Source organism: Ostrea edulis, chromosome 6, assembly GCF_947568905.1.
Source record: "Ostrea edulis chromosome 6, xbOstEdul1.1, whole genome shotgun sequence".
Classification (NCBI taxonomy): domain Eukaryota; kingdom Metazoa; phylum Mollusca; class Bivalvia; order Ostreida; family Ostreidae; genus Ostrea; species Ostrea edulis.
Genome location: NC_079169.1, coordinates 26,220,840 through 26,242,138, shown reverse-complemented (window position 1 = coordinate 26,242,138; position 21,299 = coordinate 26,220,840). Strand labels below are relative to the sequence as shown.

The window sequence follows — 21,299 nt, the reverse complement described above, 5'->3', positions numbered from 1 at the left end:
AACCTATTGCTGATGAACGGTGAAAATAACGAACAGTGATCAATCTCATAATTCCGACAAGCAATGCAAAATAGAGAGCTGGGCAAACACGGACCCCTGGATATACCAGAAGTGCGATGAAAATATTACCCATCATTGGAAACTTTTAAATCCGTTTATCTTAGAATTTTTTTTCATTCCGGAAGTTAAAACCATATAGATTTGTTTTTTATTATTTTCAGTTTGATTTTTATTTGTTTACTTATTTTGTTTTATTTTCAGTTTTAGATATGTAAATAGCATACATGTATGTATACAACATGCCTTCATATACTATTCTATATTGTATCTGTATAATACTGCTGTCTGTATATATGTTTTCAGGACCACAATGTAAATTAGTTTTAAACTAATTGTGCTATCCTGTTTAAATAAAGGACATTATTATTATTATTATGAGGTGCCCAGTGGTGCACTGATGTACGGTGTGAACAGATTATGATTATGATAAACTCCATACTTACTTATTACTGATGTACAATGAAAAGGTGAAGATAACGATAAGTGTTCAATGTCATAAATCCTATAAAGAGTACATTGAATTAAGGATGAACACGGACCCCTGGACATACCAGAGGTGGGAACAGCTGTCTAGAAAGAGTAAACATTCCCTGTCGATCGCTGACACCCACCACGAACCCTCTATCAATGTCAGGTAAACGGAGTGATTCATAGTCAAAATCAGTATGTAAAGAATGGCATGGAATGAAATACATCAGACAGCATTTGACCCAATGACCTCAGTTGATATAGAAAATATTTCAAAAAATATTTGTTTCTCTTTACCATCTAGAAAAATCGTTCTCTTTCTTGGAAATTTGGCATTTGACTAATGTTTCGTGTTCATAAAGAGACAAGAATGTTCATATTTAACATATGACAGACATGATGCTGATGTTTGGAAACCAGGCTATAGTATACGTATGTGGAATAAATCAAACCAGGTTAATTTAGGCAGAATTCAAAGTAGGAGTATATCATTTATTTCACATTTTGAAATGTCACCTTTTTATCAATACAACCAGTCCCGGTAGCCTAGTGGCGAGGGAAATTGCTTAGTAACCGGGAGACCCAGGTTCAACTCTTGATGTAAAAACCGTGCCAAGCTAGTGACTGTTCCTTCGCCAAGCACTCAGCATTTGAAGTGAGGGTCACAGGTCTTTTGGTTATGAACTTAAAAACCGAGGTCCCATGTCACATTAGCCCTTGGTATGATATACATGTAAAAAGAAACCTCACTGTTACGGCTATGCATAGATTATAGGAGGCACTTAACCTAACGCTGGTGACATCTCTACATGAATAATTCTCAGATGGGACGTAAAACAATATATGGATATTACGTATATTTGCTTTTGACCTCTTATGAACTCAACTCTCTTCTAGATGATACACCCAAGAGAGGAAAGCTTACAGGAGTGTTTTGCACCAGAGTTTTTTAATTTACTCAATATGATTCAGACCTAATTCAAATTACAGTTAAAGGTATGAAAATCATTAAGCTCCTCGACAGGAAGAAACTCTAAGGAACACTTATCTTAATTTGTCATTAATTTTCATCGTAGATTGTGTCAAACAGAACTACTAGTATTCACTTGTATTGTGGTTTGAACAATGTTGGTTCGTTTCAGCAAACATTTCTTTGAAGAAAAAAACTTTCATGTGAATTAAAATTTGAAAGTTTTACCAATATTGTAGAATTATGCATTTGCTTCAGAGAGATATTTCTAAAAGAGGGATGATCGTGGTTGAAGTTCTGAATTCAAAGAATAATTTAAAAAAAATCTTCATGGAACCTTACGGGGTTCGGTAGTTAAAGTATGTCCAATGACTTGAAGAACTGGGTCATCCAATGGCTAACATGAGTAGGTATGATAGTACAATGTCGAAGTCTGTTCATATTTCAAAGAAAATATTGAATCAATACTGAAGTAATATTTTGACATTGTCAGATACTGTTTACTTGGAACCTATTCAGTTTTGTACATATATAGTAATCTTTTTTTCATTTCAAAATATGTATTAGTAGACAGAAATGATACATCACATGTAATTCAAATATTACAGACGCACGAATTTTTAATATTACAGACACATGTATTTTTAATATCATCGACCTGGTGGTTTAAATCATTTTGATTTTAACAAACGTCATTCAGATTTCGCAAGTGGATATGCAATCACGTCTGCCAGTAGGACTGGAATGTTTGAATTGTGACTTAAAAAGTAAATAACCACAATCTCATCGAATGGAGCGAAGTATAGCATATCTTGTCATTGGGGTTCTGCTGACTTACCAACTTAAATGTGAGTATTCAAGTTTCTCATATAGTGATTCTTTTTTCAAATGCTCTTTCATGGACTGATAATGTTTTTGTCTCTTAACATTATTTGCAACATTTAATCAAATCAGCAATTAATATACAGTTTGGAAAGAGATAATTAAACTTTTCAAATACAAATCATAGTGTACATTTATTAGATAAAACTGAAAAGATGTAGCGGAATAAGACAGATTCTTTTTATCATTACTTAACGTCAAAGTAACGTCAAAATGGTGCAACGTTATCATGAGCTATGCTGAATTTACATCTATATTATTTATACATATCATACCAACATATGATTTTCATTTTACGAAAACATATACCATATGAAAGAATTTTAAGGAGCATTATCCATTTTGCGAACAGGCAGATTTTGGCCCTAAACAACCTAGTTCTTTTGCTTTGAATTGCAAGCTATTTACGAGATAAAACCAAAGCTTTTCAAAGTGTCAGAATTCAGTGACTTTATAACATTGTGGAAATAATGAACACCAAAGTTACTTCAGTTTGTACCTCTGCTTATAATTTACCTGTATTCAAGTAATTAAAGAATCCGCCTGATAGATAAAATCCAAAAACCCGGCTATAATAACATGTCCATGATTCATTACAGTGAATAAAAGACACAAGCAACGTTTGCCAATTTATTCATATAACAGCAATGGTACATTCGGGATATACTAAAATGGACAATATCAGCCGCATGTGAAAAATTTTGTTGGGTAAATGGGGAGTCACCCAGTGAGCCAGTTTAACTTAACTTGTAAGGGATACACTGGGGGGGGGGGGGGCGAGTAAAACATTCAGTGCTCAGACCTGAACGGACGACAGAGTTCTAAGGAGGTAAGCGAGACCCGCCCTTCTAATTCTCCTGCAGTGCTACCTGGTATGTAGATTTTCATGTTGGACATAAACCCCTAACATGCATCAGACTGTAGCATTCCCTCACTGACATGAGGTGGATGTGGCCCCAACTGTCCCCGTTGGTTGCCCCACTATCAGTTTAATTGTTTTAACTTCTGCGACTTTTAGTACTGAAAATTGTCCCCTGTTTTAGAAGCGACAGTCTAATTAATTAGACTCAAATATCAACAATTTGACTTAAAATTAAAAATTCACGATAACATTTAAAAAGTTTGTATCAAGGCACTCCATCCCGAATGGCAATGCAGTTACACTGGGTGTGGTCCAGGCTTCACCATTTACTGCATCAAGGTAATCTGTTGGGAGTCTTCATCTGTTGCGAACCTGTGAAAGAGAAGGAAACAGCAGAACCAAGAGGAAACAACATGTATATACAAATTGAAAATGGGGGAGGGTGGGTGGGTGCTTCGGATGGAAAAAGTGTAATGAATGGGTTCGATCACAGGGAGTACCGAGTGTGACGTAGTGCATTCAAATTAACTTGTACCATGTAGCCACTAAAGTCACGTAGACCCGACCTACAGGGTGTATCAAAATTAATACGGACTATTTTATATAAACTCAAATAATTTCGATTATCTATTGTCAACTCTGTTGGCCGAGAATTGACAGTGCGATTATTGTACTCACTTCCAAAAGAGTTTTATACACAGTGCTTTAGCTCTTTATTCAACCTGTACCTGTACAGTTTCACAAATTGTGTTTAGTTTTCTTGCACATTGAAATTATGGATTCTCCACAAATCTGAAATGCTATCCGATAGCAGATTACTGGAATGAGTGAAGCAGGTGTGTCATTAAGACACCTTTCCCAAATAAATAACATCAAACTGTATGACTTTTCAAAACATTACACGATTAATACTCACAATAAAGTAAAGGCCATACTTTTTGACGTCATAGACAGATGCTTCTTCAATAAAACTGGAACACGGAAATCTTAATATCTTGTGATCAGTCATCTAAAAATTAACTTCGTAAACACAATTCTGATTCTACGCACAGTACTGTAAGGTTGAAATTAAAAAGATGCTGGAGTTCCTAATTGACAATCTTCTATGTAGTCTTTGAATCTAAGATCTTCCAACAATGTGTTGGAATTCTCATGGGCACGAATTGTCCTTCTTTATTGACTAAAAAAATTTCATACTCTTACGAGGCATAATTTATTCAAAAGCTTCTACATGAGAAGAAAAATAGCTCTTGCTACGGCCTTTGACTCGACATTTAGATACATCAATGACGTTTTATTTATTAGCAATACTCATTTTCATTCACATGTCGATTCGATATATACTAGTGAACTCGAAATAAAAGACACTACAGTCTTCCACATCTGTTTACTTAGATATTTTAAGGAACACAGATGTTAATGACAAACTAACAACTTAACTTTATGACGAACGGCATGACTTGAGCTTTTCCACGATCAACTTACCTTATTTATGTAGCAATATTCCATGATCAACTGCATATGGTGTATATGTCTCTCAACTGATTCGATGCGCAAGATCATGTTCTACATATCAGTTTTTAGATAGAGGCAGGCTACTGAGAAATAAGTTGATGGTGCAGCTGGGGTTTTCATAGTCCTGTTTAAAGTCAGCATTTCGCAAATTCTTAGGTCGTTATAACGTTCTAATTAACAAAGAAGTCAAATGCTGACTGGCATGTTCCATAGGAATTTTTAGGCCGTTTTTGCATACTAATTTGACTATGAGTTACTCAATTTACTTGATCGAGATATAGGACTCATGGCGGGTTTGATTGTTTAATAGGGGGTGCTTACGACTGACCACAATGCAGGAGGTACGCAATGGTGTCAAGCTCGCCAACATTGGAACCTAACCTCTTGGTCCATTGGTCGGACGAGAGTTGCTTTTTGATACATATCACAGGTGCGAATACCTGTTTGGAGGCAACCTAGAACTGCATATATATGCTGAACGAAATATTGTATAAACGATGCCGTTTGTAGGGGGGTTAGTTATGGTGTGGGATTATGTTTTCAATGTCTGTAAGCTGGATCTTATCACAGTTAGGGGCAACCTTAATGCACAAAAGTGTTGTGCCTCATTTTGATAATCAACCACTTCGACCAAGGCCAGTGTTTCTAGCCAGACCACATTGTGTTGGTACTGTACAGAGTGTTCTGTATAGACTCAGTTGCGACACAAATATTAAAATCAGATCTTTTGATCGGCTCACGTAGATCGCTAAAAAGGATATGAAGTAACCCAATAGAGGGTCATATCCGCATGACCTTTCGTTAAGCCAATCAAATACACACTGTAAGATTTCTGTCAGCGATGTTCTCCTATAACACTTGTGTCAATTTATATACGTTAAAGATGACGGTGCCCATGATCGGAGCTGCACATCTGTCAAAACATGCAATGTAATTCTCTGTATTCTTTGGGAGTTTTCCGTAAGGGATCAAAGTTCAATAACACAGAGTGATGTGCGATCGTTTCTCAAGAAGTACTAAACCATGAACTATAAAATTTTTAGATAAGTCTTAAGACAATTATTTTTTGCCAGCAGGAAAATCAATAGGACTTTCCATAGAAAGGTGGATTCCCCTAATAAATACTTTTACACGTTGTGTTTTAGCGGTATTAAAGTGATAGCATTAAAAATAACGTCAAACATGAGCATTGTCATCTTATCAAGTTTGAATTAATCATCACACTTAGACTAAGAGAAGAAAAGCTGGCTATTTTTTCCAGTTGTATATTTCAGTTTTACAAGTGAAATCGGATTTAGCTTGTTTTCTTTCTACGTCAGGTCAAATGTTTAATTTGGAAAAATATCGTGTTTTCATTCAACATCAGGTGAAGTCTGTAACTTGGGGAGGTCGTATAGGAAGACAACCACAGCATCCTCGAGATATACCTATCAAAACTCAAACCCACTTACACCAGATAAAGCCTTGGATGAATCATATTACATCCATTCGGACGATTGTTTCAGCTCAAACGATGAACATACCAACACTTCTGCTTGGTGGGAAGTGACTTTTCGGTGTATCTCAAAAATCTTTCAGATTAACCTTGTCTTCAGGGAAGATTGTAAGTATATTCTGCAAGTGAAAAAGAACTTTGTTAAATGTTTTAAGCATTTATGGACCTTTTATTCACTGATTAGAAACTTATTCAACAACCAGGATAATATTCATTCAAGGATATTTATTAATGGATGAGGATTTTTATGCAAGTGCAGGTAATGTGCTTGCTTGAATATAACTAAAACAAATCAAGAATACAAATCTTAAATGTTTGGTAAAATATCTAAATATGTAGTTTTTAAAAACCGAATTTGGACTATACAACCCGCGAATTTACCTTCAGAAGTGCCTTTGCATTAATCGAATGTTTTTGTAATGAAGAGGAGAGAGCGAGGAGCATGTTTGTCTCTTCAGATTAGTAAACCTGTCAATTTTTCAAGAAAACATATCAGAATTGATCACTATGTAAATTTACATACGAAAATACGATTGGAATTTTCTATGTTTTATGGTATTTAAGGACTTTCTATACACTGATTTGAAAAAGAAAACATTTTCAATGACCAGAATAATATTCATTAAAGAATGAATATTCATTAATGAATAAGGATTCCGGGAAATTAAGTGTTTGGTAAAACATATACACATGTAGTGTTTAAAAACCGAATCTGAACTATACAATCCGCAAGTTGAACTTCAGAGGTGGTTTTGCATGAATCCAAACCAGCTGAAAATGTTTTGTAATAAAGAATTGATAGAACGAGGAACTATTTTGGCTCTTTTCAAATTAGTAGACATGTCAAATTTTCAAGAAAACAAACAAATCCAAATTGGTCACTATGTAATGCTACATTAACATAGGAAAATACGATTGGGTTTTTAGGTGTTTTATCATAATTTCGTAGATTCTCCAATCTATCGTTTTTGCACTGACTGTGTCACTTACTGTAGCTGAATATGCGCTAAACCTTTCACTCATGTCTTTTATAGTTGTCCGCCATGCTGGTTATTACCTCTTCATAACAAATCAGACAGTGAACGCTAGTGACTTGATCCATCTTGACCCTGTGTACCATGACGAGGAACCAAGTCCAAGCCAACAGAACACCATCATATTCCCTGGGGGGCACAGTGGTGTTCAGGTCTATCTCTACATCAACCATTCCAACTCTAACACCACCGACCCCCCCATCATTGAGCCATGTGAGGTGGAAATTTACGGTAATCGTCTTCTATTTTATATATATTTCATTGAGTCAAATTAGGATTGGAGAGCAGGCCATAAACAAATAACCGTCCTTTCCATATATAATTAGTCGTCTTTTTTCTGAATACTTTTCATTGTAAAATAATTAACATTGTATAAGTCTTATTGCTGTGCAGGTCTACCCGTATCTATGGTGACTTTTCCCCATGACTCCATCTTATTCTAGCAAAACCCCAGAGCTACGTCTTCGTACATACATTTTGTGTTTCTACTCAAATTTAATTTAGCAAAGTGGTCAATTTGAATATCTTCCATGATTTTAAAGTTTCGTGAAATTGATAAATTTTGTGTATTCGTAATTGCTATACATTGTAAAAACGCCCTATGATGAAGTGAAGATAACGAACAGTGATCCATCTCAAAACTTCTATAAAGGATAGGGCAAACACGGACCCCTGGACATACCAGAGGTGGAATTTATGCTTAGGAGGTGTAAGCATCCCCTGTTGACCGATCATACCTGTCGTGAACCCTATATCTTGATCAGGTAAAGGAAGCAATCCGTAGTCAAAATCAGTATGTAAACAATGGTCTAACATATAGGAGTTATGAGATTGTTCACTGTTCGTTATCTTTACATTTCATCAGACAGCATTTGATGATAGTTTATATTTCCGATCATTATCCCAATGGTTCTTTCAAAATTGTCTGGACCAAATTCGTCTTAACTTTATCAATTATGTTAGTACGTGCGTCTTACCCGTAGTCGTGGTCTTTCATAGGTATATGGACACTACGATTCAGTGTCGCTTGCGTTTAATGTTTATGACAAACGTTCTTAGGACAGTTGTGAAAATATTGTACGAATTCAGGTGTTTAGTGATGGAAAATGATGTTATTTGCTTTTCAGCGTCGTAGGCAGGACACTTTCGTATATCTGCCGCACGATGCCTCAAAGCTTCCTATGTCTTTTTTACGACAAACCAACCAACCTAGCAAAGTTTTGGGGTAATTTTACTCGCAAATCGTTATGATTTTCAACATAGACGACAGTTCTGCGATTATCCTACTTTAAATGGTACACCACCATGCATTCTTTCTGCAATTGTCTTGGGTTTTTATACGACAATCCCACGATGGTTGTCAGAATGTTGCATGATCAATCTCCTGGCTATTTGCCTACCCTACATTTGTAATATTGCTAAAATATTAAAGAATTCATTGAACATCGTATTTTTTAAAAGGATGAGTATTCTGAAGGATGATGTTGAAAAATTACATTCGGTCCGATGGAACTCATATAGTTGGGATGAAATATCAAAATTAATAATTGTGTAGGAACGATTTGCGTATGAATTATTCCAAAAGGCATACCTACGGAATAAATGGAACGAAACTGCAACTAATGAAAGTAAAGAAAAGAGCTACAGCTGTTCGAATATTGTCAATGTACACGAGTGTACCGGGTACTGTACCGGTCGTGGTAGCCTTAGTGGTTAGGGCGATGCTTCACAGCTGGGAGGTTCTGGGTTTGATTCTTGGTCCCGAGGCCGCCTTAAACCTAAGACGTTTAACATAAGTAGCGACTGTTCCTTTGCCAAGTGCCCAACATTTGAAATAAAAATCACGGATGCTTAGGATATGGCATTAAACACAGAATCACGTTTATGATAGTTTTTCCGTTCAAAACAAATTCATATTCTAAAAATGAATACAAAAAAGTGCTTACATTTAAACATTAAAATGCTTTTTGTTGTTTTATCGGGTAATGAAGGTAGCTAGCTTTGCAGAAAAATCATAACCAGCGAAATTGTTTTGCAATGATTGCTTCATGTACTTTTATCAACCATTTTAACTTTGAAAGAAATTTAAGGGAAAAAAATCAGAAAATAATAAATGCAATTATAATGATTTTTCGTTCAGGTGTCTAAGTTATTGAAAAAAATGATAAAATGTTATAAATCTGTAGACTCCCTACATTTCTAAGTTATGTAAATTCAGAGCAAAAGAAGTAGCAAAAAACCCCAATACAAACTGTGTTGTTCACACGGCATTGGACATCATCCCTTTAATAGAGATATAAAAATCACATGTCATACCCGTTTCAATGACATAGGTTCACAGGAAAGGTAAGGACTTATTGAAATTGATGTTCATTTGAATGCATGCCTGTATTTTCCAGGCTGTGTTGAGGGAGACGTCAATGAATCATGCGCCTGCGCAAATACAACAATAGGTGGACAGGGTCCTGGTGAGTCTTGATAACGTCTGTGGGGGTATTGTCGTACTGTTTCAAACTGGTGCAGGTGTTGGTAGATTCCACAAGTGTAGGTTAAAAGAGAATATTGTATATATGGACTTCATTCGAGTGAAAGCTTTCCTTTGTATCCGATTGAATTGCTGGATAACTCGATCCTTCATTCGTTCGTTCGTGAAAGAGAGAGCGTCACAGGTTATGACTGCGAACATTAAGGAACACACGAAGAAATTCCTTGTGTCATATATGACTGGGAGTTCCATGCACGTATTGAGACAATAAAGGGGAGTTTTGGTATGCCGAGGTTTCTCTCTTATGATTTAAGGAAATCTCTTTGTGTGTACCTTAATGTTGGCAGCAGTGGGTATACGACATGATGGTGACAGGACCACTAGGGTGTTCACAATCCTATACATCATCTCCCCCACTACTGTTGGGTGTCTTTAACATGTTTTATGTCGCTTGTATTTCCTCTCTATACGCCATGATAGGTCGCTCTAAAGTAGTGCAATTCAGGGTCTTGGTGTTCATTTGGAAATATTATTCTGCAAAAATGCTCAGGTGGAATTAGCTTTATGGCAGACTTGTCCTACATGGTGGTTCCAAGATAGTTTCTGATGGATTTGCTATTTTCCTTCCTTTTAATTGGTGGTTATGTATAGTATACGGGACTCTATATGGAGATCGTCTACTGGTGATATGTAGAATATCTTACTTGTGTGAGTAAAATTCGATGAGCTAATCCTTCTTCCATTGTTGTAATGAACCTTGAACTTTGCTTGCATTCGAAGGTGATGTTATTTCCGAATAGAGGCTGTAATTACCAGCAAAGAGTCTCACTTTTGATGATTTCGACAGATACTCTGGTAAAGCGTTCATCAATAATAAGGATAAGAGAGGTCGTAAGACACTGCCATGTGACACTTCTGATTTAAATGATGCTGATTTCGAAGCGCTACCTTCTAGTACAACTCTATGTTCCTTTTCATTCCTGAAGTCAAATATCTAGGTATGGGTGTTTCCTCTGATGCCATAATGATGGGATTATGCAGACATTCTTTACTGACTACCCTAAGGAAGGCCTTTGAAAACTCTAGCAGTATAGCATCATTCCATCTGTTTGTCTCTTGTTGTCTGCACTTCTAGCAAAATCCTGGAGAGTACTGATTAGTGGAGTTTCACAGGATATCTTCTTCCCGAAGTCATAGCACACATCTGTCAGGACGTTCAGTCGATCACATTGTTGCATGATGCTACTGCAAATGATGTACTCCATGACTTTGCAAAACCAGATGTTAAGGACACTGGTCTGTTATTAGCTGCAAATTCTTAGTATCCTTTAAAAACAATTGGTGTAACTCCTCCTAGGCACCTGCTCATATGTAATCATTATAGTCTTTCTAACAGCATGTTCTCGTTGCCTTCTTAAACAGTTGGTATCGTCTCTTTCCCTTTGATGATTATTTCTCAACTACCTTCGTGAAGCATTTTAGTCGACCGAGTTTTTTAAAATCTGTCTGTTTGTGCATTGCTGGTTAAATCGACTGTTGCTCATTTTAGATGGAACAAATTCGTTTGTGATGGTGGATAGACTTTTGAATGATTCTATTTCAAATGTTAATGCCAGATGTTATATCAAAACTGTTTACATTCTTTTCTAAGATGTCAATTTCTGTGTTCATCGTGATGGTATAGGCATGTTTCCACACATAAATTTTTCCTCATAATTTGTTTGCATTTAGATACATGAATCGATGACTCTAAGAAAACGAAATAACAGTTCGTCCAGGGGTCCATGCTTGCTCAACTATCTATTTTGTATTGCTTATAGGAGTTATGAGATTGATCACTGTTTGTTATATTTACCTTTCTTTTTATCGTGGATGAGTTTTGGAAAACACTGTTCGTTATCTTCACTTTTCATACAATACCTAATGATTTATAAGGAAGACACCAAAGATGTTGCTGAGGCAAGTGGGGAATAAAACTTCAAGACTGTAGATCTGACTGATGTCTAAAAACCAGATGTTTACTATCTAATTGAATTAAACTTTACACTGCATTTAGTAGCTCATTGAAATAAAGTATGGATATATTGCGAACCTGAAGGGTATATTGCGAACCTGATTGATATATAAGCATCGTCATGTAGTGTTAAGTTGGTCGTAGAAGATGTCAGTGTGTGTTCAGGATAGGGGTTTGAAATTTCCATTCCCATTGGAATATACTTAGGTGAGCAATGCAGTCAATGGGTCATTTACCTTTGAAATACTTTTTATTACTGCATTACTTAGAATTTCGATTGTGTATTTCTCACAAATGTATATGTAAAAATATAAAAAAAAATATAATTTCACAATGAAATAAAGGTATGTTCTAAATTTGAAGCTAAGGGAAATGATCAATTATTTTGAAATTCTATATTTGATAGATCTTTGGCAAACCAATGTGGTATTTCCAACAGGATCGCTTTCACTCACTTGTGATGACTACTACTTGTCCATCATGAATATGTCGGATTTTCATGTTGATGAATTTTTACGAATACTAGAAGCGTGTGATGGAAAACAACATTGTTCATTCAATAGCAGCTCCCATATACAAAATAAAACACTGATGTTCTATTGCCAGGGTAAGTAAAATCAGACAATGTTACTATACAACATAAAACACTGATGTTCTATTGACAGGGTATGGAAATCAGACAATGTTTAGTAACTATACAACATAAAACACTGATGCTCTATTGTCAGGGTAGGTAAAATCAGACAATGTTTAGTAACTATACAACATAAAACACTGATGCTCTATTGCCAGGGTAGGTAAAATCAGACAATGTTTAGTAACTATACAACATAAAACACGGATGTTTTATTGTCAGGGTAGGTAAAATCAGACAATGTTTAGTAACTATACAACATAAAACACGGATGTTTTATTGTAAGGGTAGGTAAAATCAGACAATGTTTAGTAACTATACAACATAAAACACTGATGCTCTATTGTCAGGGTAGGTAAAATCAGACAATGTTTAGTAACTATACAACATAAAACACTGATGCTCTATTGTCAGGGTAGGTAAAATCAGACAATGTTTAGTAACTATACAACATAAAACACGGATGTTTTATTGTCAGGGTAGGTAAAATCAGACAATGTTTAGTAACTATACAACATAAAACACTGATGTTCTATTGTCAGGGTAGGTAAAATCAGACAATATTACTATACAACATAAAACACGGATATTCTATTGACAGGGTATGGAAATCAGACAATGTTTAGTAAATATACAACATAAGACACTGATGCTCTATTGTCAGGGTAGGTAAAATCAGACAATGTTTAGTAACTATACAACATAAAACACTGATGCTCTATTGTCAGGGTAGGTAAAATCAGACAATATTACTATACAACATAAAACACTCACGTTCTATTGACAGGGTAGGTAAAATCAGACAATGTTCAGTAACTATACATATCGATGACGTTTTGTCTATTAACAATAATAGCTTTCATTCATATGTCGATTTGATATATCCCTGTGAGCTCGAAATAAAGGACTCCACAGAGTCGTCCACTTCTGCTTCATACTTAGATATTTTTATTGAAAGTAGACATTAACGGCAAACTGACAGCTCAACTGTATGACAAACGGGATAATTTCAGCTTCTCCATCGTCAACTTCCCATATTTATGTAGCAATATTCTATTATCACCTGCATATGGTGTTTATATATCTAAACTGATTCGATATGCAAGAGCTTGTTCTGCGTATAGTCAGTTTTTAAATCAAGGTAAGCTACTGACAAACAAGTTGATGGTACAGGGGTTTCAACAGTCTCGATTGAAGTCAGCATTTTGCAAAATCTATGGTCGCTATAACGATCTAGTTCGTCAATACAACCACTCATTGGGTCAAATGCTGTCTGACGTGTTTCATACCGATTGTTAAGCCATTCTTGGCACACTGATTTTGACTGCGGATAACTCCGTTTACCTGATCGGGATATAGGGCTCACGGCGAGTGTGACTTGTCGACAGGGGATGCTTACTCTTCCTAGGCACCTGATCCCACCTCTGTTGTGTCCAGGGGTCTGTGTTTGCCCAACTATCAATTTTGTATTGCTTATAGGAGTTATGAGTTTGATCACTGTTCGTTATCTTCACCTTGCATTTAACCACCGAGTTTGTATCTCTGCTGGTGGACAGTCTGTCCCCGAGGATACTTGTCGCTCGATATATGTTCCTTCATGAATATACACAATAACGAAACAATACTGGCTGACACGTCGCCCAGTATAAAAAGGTGTCACTCTGTGGAGTCTATAAGGGACACAGGCTCCTACAGATCGGTTGGTGTCTCTAGGATTATCCTTCGAGATATCAAAGATTTGTCTTATGTACAATCGTCAGATTGTCAGCTTTGGTACAGAAACCAAAATTCTTATACCCAAATTAAAGACTGTTATGTTCCTTTAAGAGATATTTTTTATAATTCCTTTTCAGACCCCATGTGTTCAACCTCAAAATCTTCTGCAAAAAATTGCAAAACCTGTGATATACTGATCACTAAAAATTCATTTACTAGTAATCTAACTGGACCTAGTTTCTGTACAAAACTTTTGATTATCTGACTTGTAAATCTTCTAACGTTGTCTACACCATTGAGTGTAACCTGTGTGGCTTAATTTATGTGGGACAAACCAAGGGTTCACCTAATAAAAGAATATCGGGGCACAGATTTCAAATTAATAATGGTTGTAACCAACTTCTTTACAAGCATTTTAATGCACCGGACCACTCCATCTTGTCCGTGTTTGCCCAACTATCTATTTTGTATTGCTTATAGGAGTTATGAGACTGATCACTGTTCGTTATCTTCACCTTGCATACAACATAAAACACTGGTGTTTTATTGACAGGGTATGTAAAATCAGACAATGTTTAGTAACTATAAAACATAAAACACTAATGTTCTATTGCCAGGGTAGGTAAAATCAGACAATGTTTAGGCACTATACAACATAAAACACTGATGTTCTATTGACAGGGAAGTTAAAATCAGACAATGTTTAATCACTATAAAACATAAAACAATGATGTTCTATTGACAGGGAAGTTAAAATCAGACAATGTTTAATCACTATACAACATAAAACAATGATGTTCTATTGACAGGGTATGTAAAATCAGACAATATTACTATACCACATAAAACACTTATGTTCTTTTGTCAGGGTAGGTAAAATCAGACAATGTTTAGTAACTATACAACATAAAACACTGATGCTCTATTGTCAGGGTAGGTAAAATCAGACAATGTTTAGTAACTATAGAACATAAAACACGGATGTTTTATTGTCAGGGTAGGTAAAATCAGATTATATTACTATAGAACATAAAACACGGATATTCTATTGCCAGGGTATGTTAAATCAGACAGTCTTTAGTCTATACAACATAAAATGCGGGTTCTATTGTCAGAGTAGGTACATCAGACAATGTTTAGTAACTATACAACATAAAACACTATTGCCAGGGTAGGTAAAGTCAGATAATATTCCTAGACAACATAAAACATTGATGTTCTATTATCATGGTATGTAAAATCAGATTATATTACTATACAACATAAAACACGGATGTTCTATTGCCAGGGTAAGTAAAATCAGACAATATTCCTAGACAACATAAAACATTGATGTTCTATTGTCATGGTATGTAAAATCAGACAATATTACTAGACAACATAAAACACTGATGTTCTATTGTCAGGGTATGTTAAATCAGACAGTGTGCAGTCGGTATACAACATAAAACACTGGGGTGGTTTTTTTTGGCACGGTTATATTAGAAAATCAGACAATTTTCAATCAGAACCAGAAATGTTCTTTATTGAAAATCCGGTTTGACCCCCCTCTTTATTTCTCTCTCTCTCTCTCTCTCTCTCTCTCTCTCTCTCTCTCTCTGCATAATGTCGAGAAATCAATTTCATTAAAAAAAAACACGAGGGCATGAACTGCATCGCTTTACGCAAGCATTCTTTATGAAAAATGTTCCGGCGTGAAGCGTCGCAGTTTATGACCTCAAGTATTTTCGAAACTGAAACTATTTTTGAATTGATTGAAATTGACATTCTACTTTCTTTTCTGTCTGAATTCCCTGTTGTTAAAATAGACGTACTATATTTATCAAGGTTCATACTGACATTGTTCACATCTGCATCGTATCTATGAGGAAAAGTCCTTCGGATGAGACTGTAGTCTCAGGTACACAATGTATGAAATGTACAGTAATTGAGCATATGGTATGTACCAGAAGTAAACAGAAAATACCTCATGTAGATACCATGATGCAATAATACATATGTATTCAAAATTTAAGCTATTAAGTGATTTTGATATCGAAATCTTTCTTAACTGTTCGGTCAATTATTTGTTTTCTCTAGAAGCATTCTTAAATAAATGTATTGTATACCTCGTGACCTCTTTGAAATAAAGGTTGCAGAAGAACAATGCTACAAATCAGAGTAAAATCAGTAATACTTGAGCATTTGAGAAAAAAATATTCGTATATATGAATGATTCTTATATTGACTGATACGTAATGTAGAATTTCCCTGAATTGAAGATTATTTTAAATTTGCATTTTCAATTTTCAAGTTTTATGGTAGGAGTATCTATACATTTTATATCGCACAAGGGCACATATTGTTTTCACCATACATATAGATGAAATTTCGTAATACCTCTAGTACACGAGGAAGGATAACTAACAGATGTTTCATACAGTAAGAAATTTTTTGTGTCGAAGTGTTACATTCTCTACAGATAAATGTTCAAATGAAAACTACACAAACTCTCATCTTAACCGTACTGTGGTAGAAGGCTTGGGAATTGAATACCAACCAGCAGTCAGCGATTCATTTACTGCATTCCTAAAGTCACGTGTTTACGACTGTAAAGGACGCCACATCCTAACCAGCGGAAATCTCACGCGTCAGTGTCAGGAGCACGACCAGTGGTCGGGGGAAGATCCAGTGTGCAATGGTAAGATATTTTTTATCTGATTAATGCCAATTCTTTAATAGTCATTTTTATTGTATGTTGTTTAACGTCCAGTTTGAGAAATATTCCTTCAAATAGAAACGTCACTAGCTGGGGGGAGGTGACACTGAGTCGGAGTAATGAGGGTTCTTCAACGTCATTAGCTGTGGGTTATGTGACACTAGGTCGGAGCAATGAGGTTTCTTTATTATGCCAACGGTTACAGTAAGATGGGTCCTCCGTGTTAAAGGTCATAACCGAAATACCTGTTACTTGCTTTCAGTACGGAGCGCATGGCAATGGAACATTCACTGCCTACGTTCAACAAATTTTGTTTGACGCGATCGCCATTACCACTAAATGTTTGTAAAACATATATGTCCCCTCAGTTGTGTCATCTGTACTCGTAAAAATGTTTACACTACCACAGTCAAAGCAAGAACGCGCCATGGCCATTACATGTACGGGCACGAGTAAGCTGTCATTGTGTTGCTTCTTTATCATATTTCGTCAAAGTATGATGAATTGTTAAAAGTGGAATATTCCCCTCTTCTTTGAAGGTCAAGCATACATCAATTGCATAGTTACCCTTCTTGCTGACATCAAATGCATGGAGTACCTCACTGCACTTGGTGATCTTTCAAACTGAAAATCATCAGAGCTCTTTAATACCAGCGTCCAACCCATGCATGAAATAGCATCATTATCAAGAAAGGTCTTCGCAAGATATTGAGCAGATACCAATTGTTTACTGTACTGCATTTCACCTGCTGACTTTTGACCTTCTGACACTGAAAATCATTAGGAGCCATCTAATATTCATAATTAACCCACATATGAAATATAACAACTGAGCAATAGATTATCAAGATATTGGGAAGACCAATTGTATAGAGTACTACATTGCACCTAGTGACGTTTGACCTTTTGACCTTAAAAATCAATGGGGGTCAACTTCTACCAATGACCACCTTTGTATGAAATATTACTATCAAACAAAGGATTATCAAGTGCTTAAGATACCGAACAAACACCAATTGTACAAAGTACTGCATTACAACCGGTGACATTTTACCTGAAAATAAATGGGGGTCATCTACTACCAATGATTAACTCATGTATGAAATATCATCATTATCAAAGAAAGAGTTCTCAAAATATTGGGCGGACACCAATTATACAGACTAATGCATTGCATTCTGTGACCATCGACCAGAAAATCGATAGGGGTCATCTTATACAATGCCCAACCCATGTACGGAATATCATCACTATCAAAGAGTTTTCAAGATATTGGGCGAACACCGATTGTACAAAGTATTGTATTGCACCCGGTGACTTTTGACCTTTTGACCTAAAAATCAATAGGGATCGTCTACTACCAATGTCCAACCCATGTATGAAATACATGTATCATTACTATCAAACAAAGGGTTATCAAAAATATTGAGCGGACACTAATTTTACAAGTGCTGCACTGCAATCAGTGACCTTTGACCTTTAAATCAAAATGGGTCATCTTCTACTCATAACCAATCCACAAATGAAATATGCTTACGATCAAGTGAATGTTTTTTAAATATTGAGCCGACATGTGGTTTACCGATCGACAGGTGCAAAAGAATATGTTCATCTTCTTTAAAAGAGAAGGGGGGCACAAACCTTATCATATACTTTGAACCATACAGAGTAATATCATCAACAATACATTATACTTGTGCAGAGACAGAGACGATACAATTGTATGATATTTTTCATATCTATTACAATGAAAATTCATATTATTAAAGAATATGGAAAATTATAGGTTTTACAATACATGTACAAGCAATAGTGTACAACAGAATTAATTGAATATCCACAGTCACTTGTCAGCAGCCAGATCATGACAATAGCACTACTATCCATCAGTCAAGATCTCCGATATATTTTGAGGACTATAGTGTGTCATACACATGCAGAGAACATCATCGTCACGTCCATGGCAATCTCACCAGAGTTTGTAACGGTAGTGGTGATTGGTCAGGAGAAAAACCTGTCTGTAGACGTAAGTACGTTGTGAAAAAGCTGAAATCCACATCGTATGTTGGTATATTGTATAATAATTCTCTTTCATATTTCAGGTTGTAAATGTCCATGTGATAGAGTAAAGACCCAATATTTCATCACAGACACAGAGGTCCTTCGAAAGAAAATAAATAAACTGAACAATGAATTGAAAGTCCACCGAAAAGACCTCTCCGCAACCGTGAGAGCGAAGACCTGCGCAAAAGACGAAAGGAAGTCTTCGAAATATCTTGGTTTCATCACTGGAATAGGAATTACTACGGCTGTGTTGGTAATCATCGTTTGTAGTGACCTCCCATTGATGTACAGACAAGTCCGATTTGGACCTTACGCCTCTCGTACACGTTAAAGAAAGGTGATTTATCAACTTACGTACAACGTCCTCTGTACGTAATAATTTAATTGCTTTAAAAATTCACAATCTATACATGATTTAGACATGCACTTTGCTGTTAGACGTTCATTATTGTTCTGTAACAGGAAAATATGAATGAATCAATAAATTCATCAAAAAAATTATCTTAAAATGATAATTCATGCTAACACTCCATGTATTCAGTCCTTTACATATCTAGATGTGAAGTTCAACTCAATATCACAAAGTCAGCTTGAATCTCAAACTGACCAAGGATATTTTACCAATAAATAATGAAACTACTCTGTGAACCATGAAGAAAAACCTGTAACTTACCTAAAATATGACTGGCCATAAGGGATACATTTATAAGTGCAAAGTTGTGAGATTTATTTCAGCAATGGAAAGCTGTCTGTGTCATCTTAATTAATTCGGATATATCGACATTTATTAACGTTAAACATGCATGTATGTAAGGGTGTAAATTAAACATTTTATTATTTCGACCGTGTAAGGATGCTCTATCACATAAGTAACTCGGCCAAACTCTTGAAAAACGAGACCGGTAACTCATATTTGTTATTTCATAAATATGTAGCTAGTGTTTACTACTACAACAACAACAACAAAACCCAACTAAAATAAGAAAATAAAAACAACTCTCTCTCTCTCTTTCTCTTCCTCTCTATAAAAAAACTTGTCTGTATTCCTACATGATCCTTGGTATGCATATATTGAACATATATTATGATATATACAGATTGTTTACAAACAAAAAAAAATTAAAAAAAAAGAAAAGAAAAACAAAACGATTTTCCATATGCTAAAGAGCCAAGACAATCTGAGTTGCTCTTTGGTAATTTTTTGCATTATGAAAAGTGAAGATAACGAACAGTGATCAATCTTATAACTATGATTATTATCTATATTCATTGATTATCTATATTCATAAATTTTCGATAGACCTCATTTTCGATTACAGGAAAATTTAAAGAGACACTACAGCTGGTTTTGCGGGGGGAAATAATAAAATTACAATTTTCGAAGAACTTTCTCAAATTTTGTTGCATAGAAATATAAACTTTGCAAAAATAACACATTTTTAATGTTGAAAATTATCGTTTAAACGTAAAAATTAATACTTTTTGACGACCCTGAAAAATTACATTGAGACTCCTCCTTTCGGTCTGCAGACGCATGCGCGCAGACACTTAACAATGCAGCATATCTAGTGAATGAAAGCGTACAATGGGTAGACTCAGAATTTTGACAAATTATGCGAGAAAAGGGGTTAAAATTGAACGAGATACAACTCATACGGATAAGGCTGATGGTATCTAGCAACGGGTAACATTACTTAACAACGGGTGATATCATAAACTTGTCATTAATCATTAGTTATCATTAATAAACGCGAATACGTGCATTGATATACAAAACATCGCATGATAGTGATTGATCAAGTGGCAACAGACGTAAGTTTTTCTGTTTTGCTATTTATATAACATTCAGTATATGAAACAAATATTGCATGTAGTTGAAGGCAACACTGAAAATTTTCAACCCTCGAGAAACCATCGTCAACTTCTGCTAGGCCTCGGTTGACAATGTTTTTCTCGGGGTTAATATTTTCAATGTTATCCTCAACTACATGCAATATGCATATGTTATACTCAATGTCATAATTTATTAAATGCATACGTTAAACAAAGCAAAACACAGGTCTGAGACAGTTATCATTAACAGGACGGAAAGCTTTCGTATGTGGATTAGGTTGGAAATAGACCGTTGCTTCTTCAACAAAAATGGAACAAGAGGCCCATGGGCCACATTGCTCACCTGAGTCACCTTGGCCCATATCTGAAGACTTTCCATATACATTTGCATGTAGAATCTTAGTCCCTAATATGGCCTCAACCTATCCCTGGAGGCCACCTTTTTTGCAAACTTGAATCTACATTATGTCAGAAAGATTTCATGTAAATGTCAACTTCTTTGGTCCAATGGTTCTTGAGAAAAAGATTTTTAAAGATTTTCCTATATATTTGTATGTAAATCTTTGATC

At 35.5% G+C, this 21,299-nt stretch overlaps 1 protein-coding gene across 1 annotated transcript; it reads left to right on the top strand.

The window, feature by feature from the left end:
* The first annotated feature begins 2,210 nt into the window (after nt 1–2,210).
* Nucleotides 2,211–19,395, top strand: LOC125683011 (uncharacterized). The gene is made up of 8 exons (XM_048923671.2): nt 2,211–2,346; nt 6,124–6,360; nt 7,287–7,517; nt 9,686–9,754; nt 12,192–12,392; nt 16,597–16,815; nt 18,677–18,859; nt 18,936–19,395. Exons 1-8 carry the CDS (start codon nt 2,289–2,291, stop codon nt 19,226–19,228), a joined length of 1,491 nt encoding a protein of 496 aa, XP_048779628.2. The 5' UTR covers nt 2,211–2,288; the 3' UTR covers nt 19,229–19,395.
* Nucleotides 19,396–21,299: the final 1,904 nt, after the last annotated feature.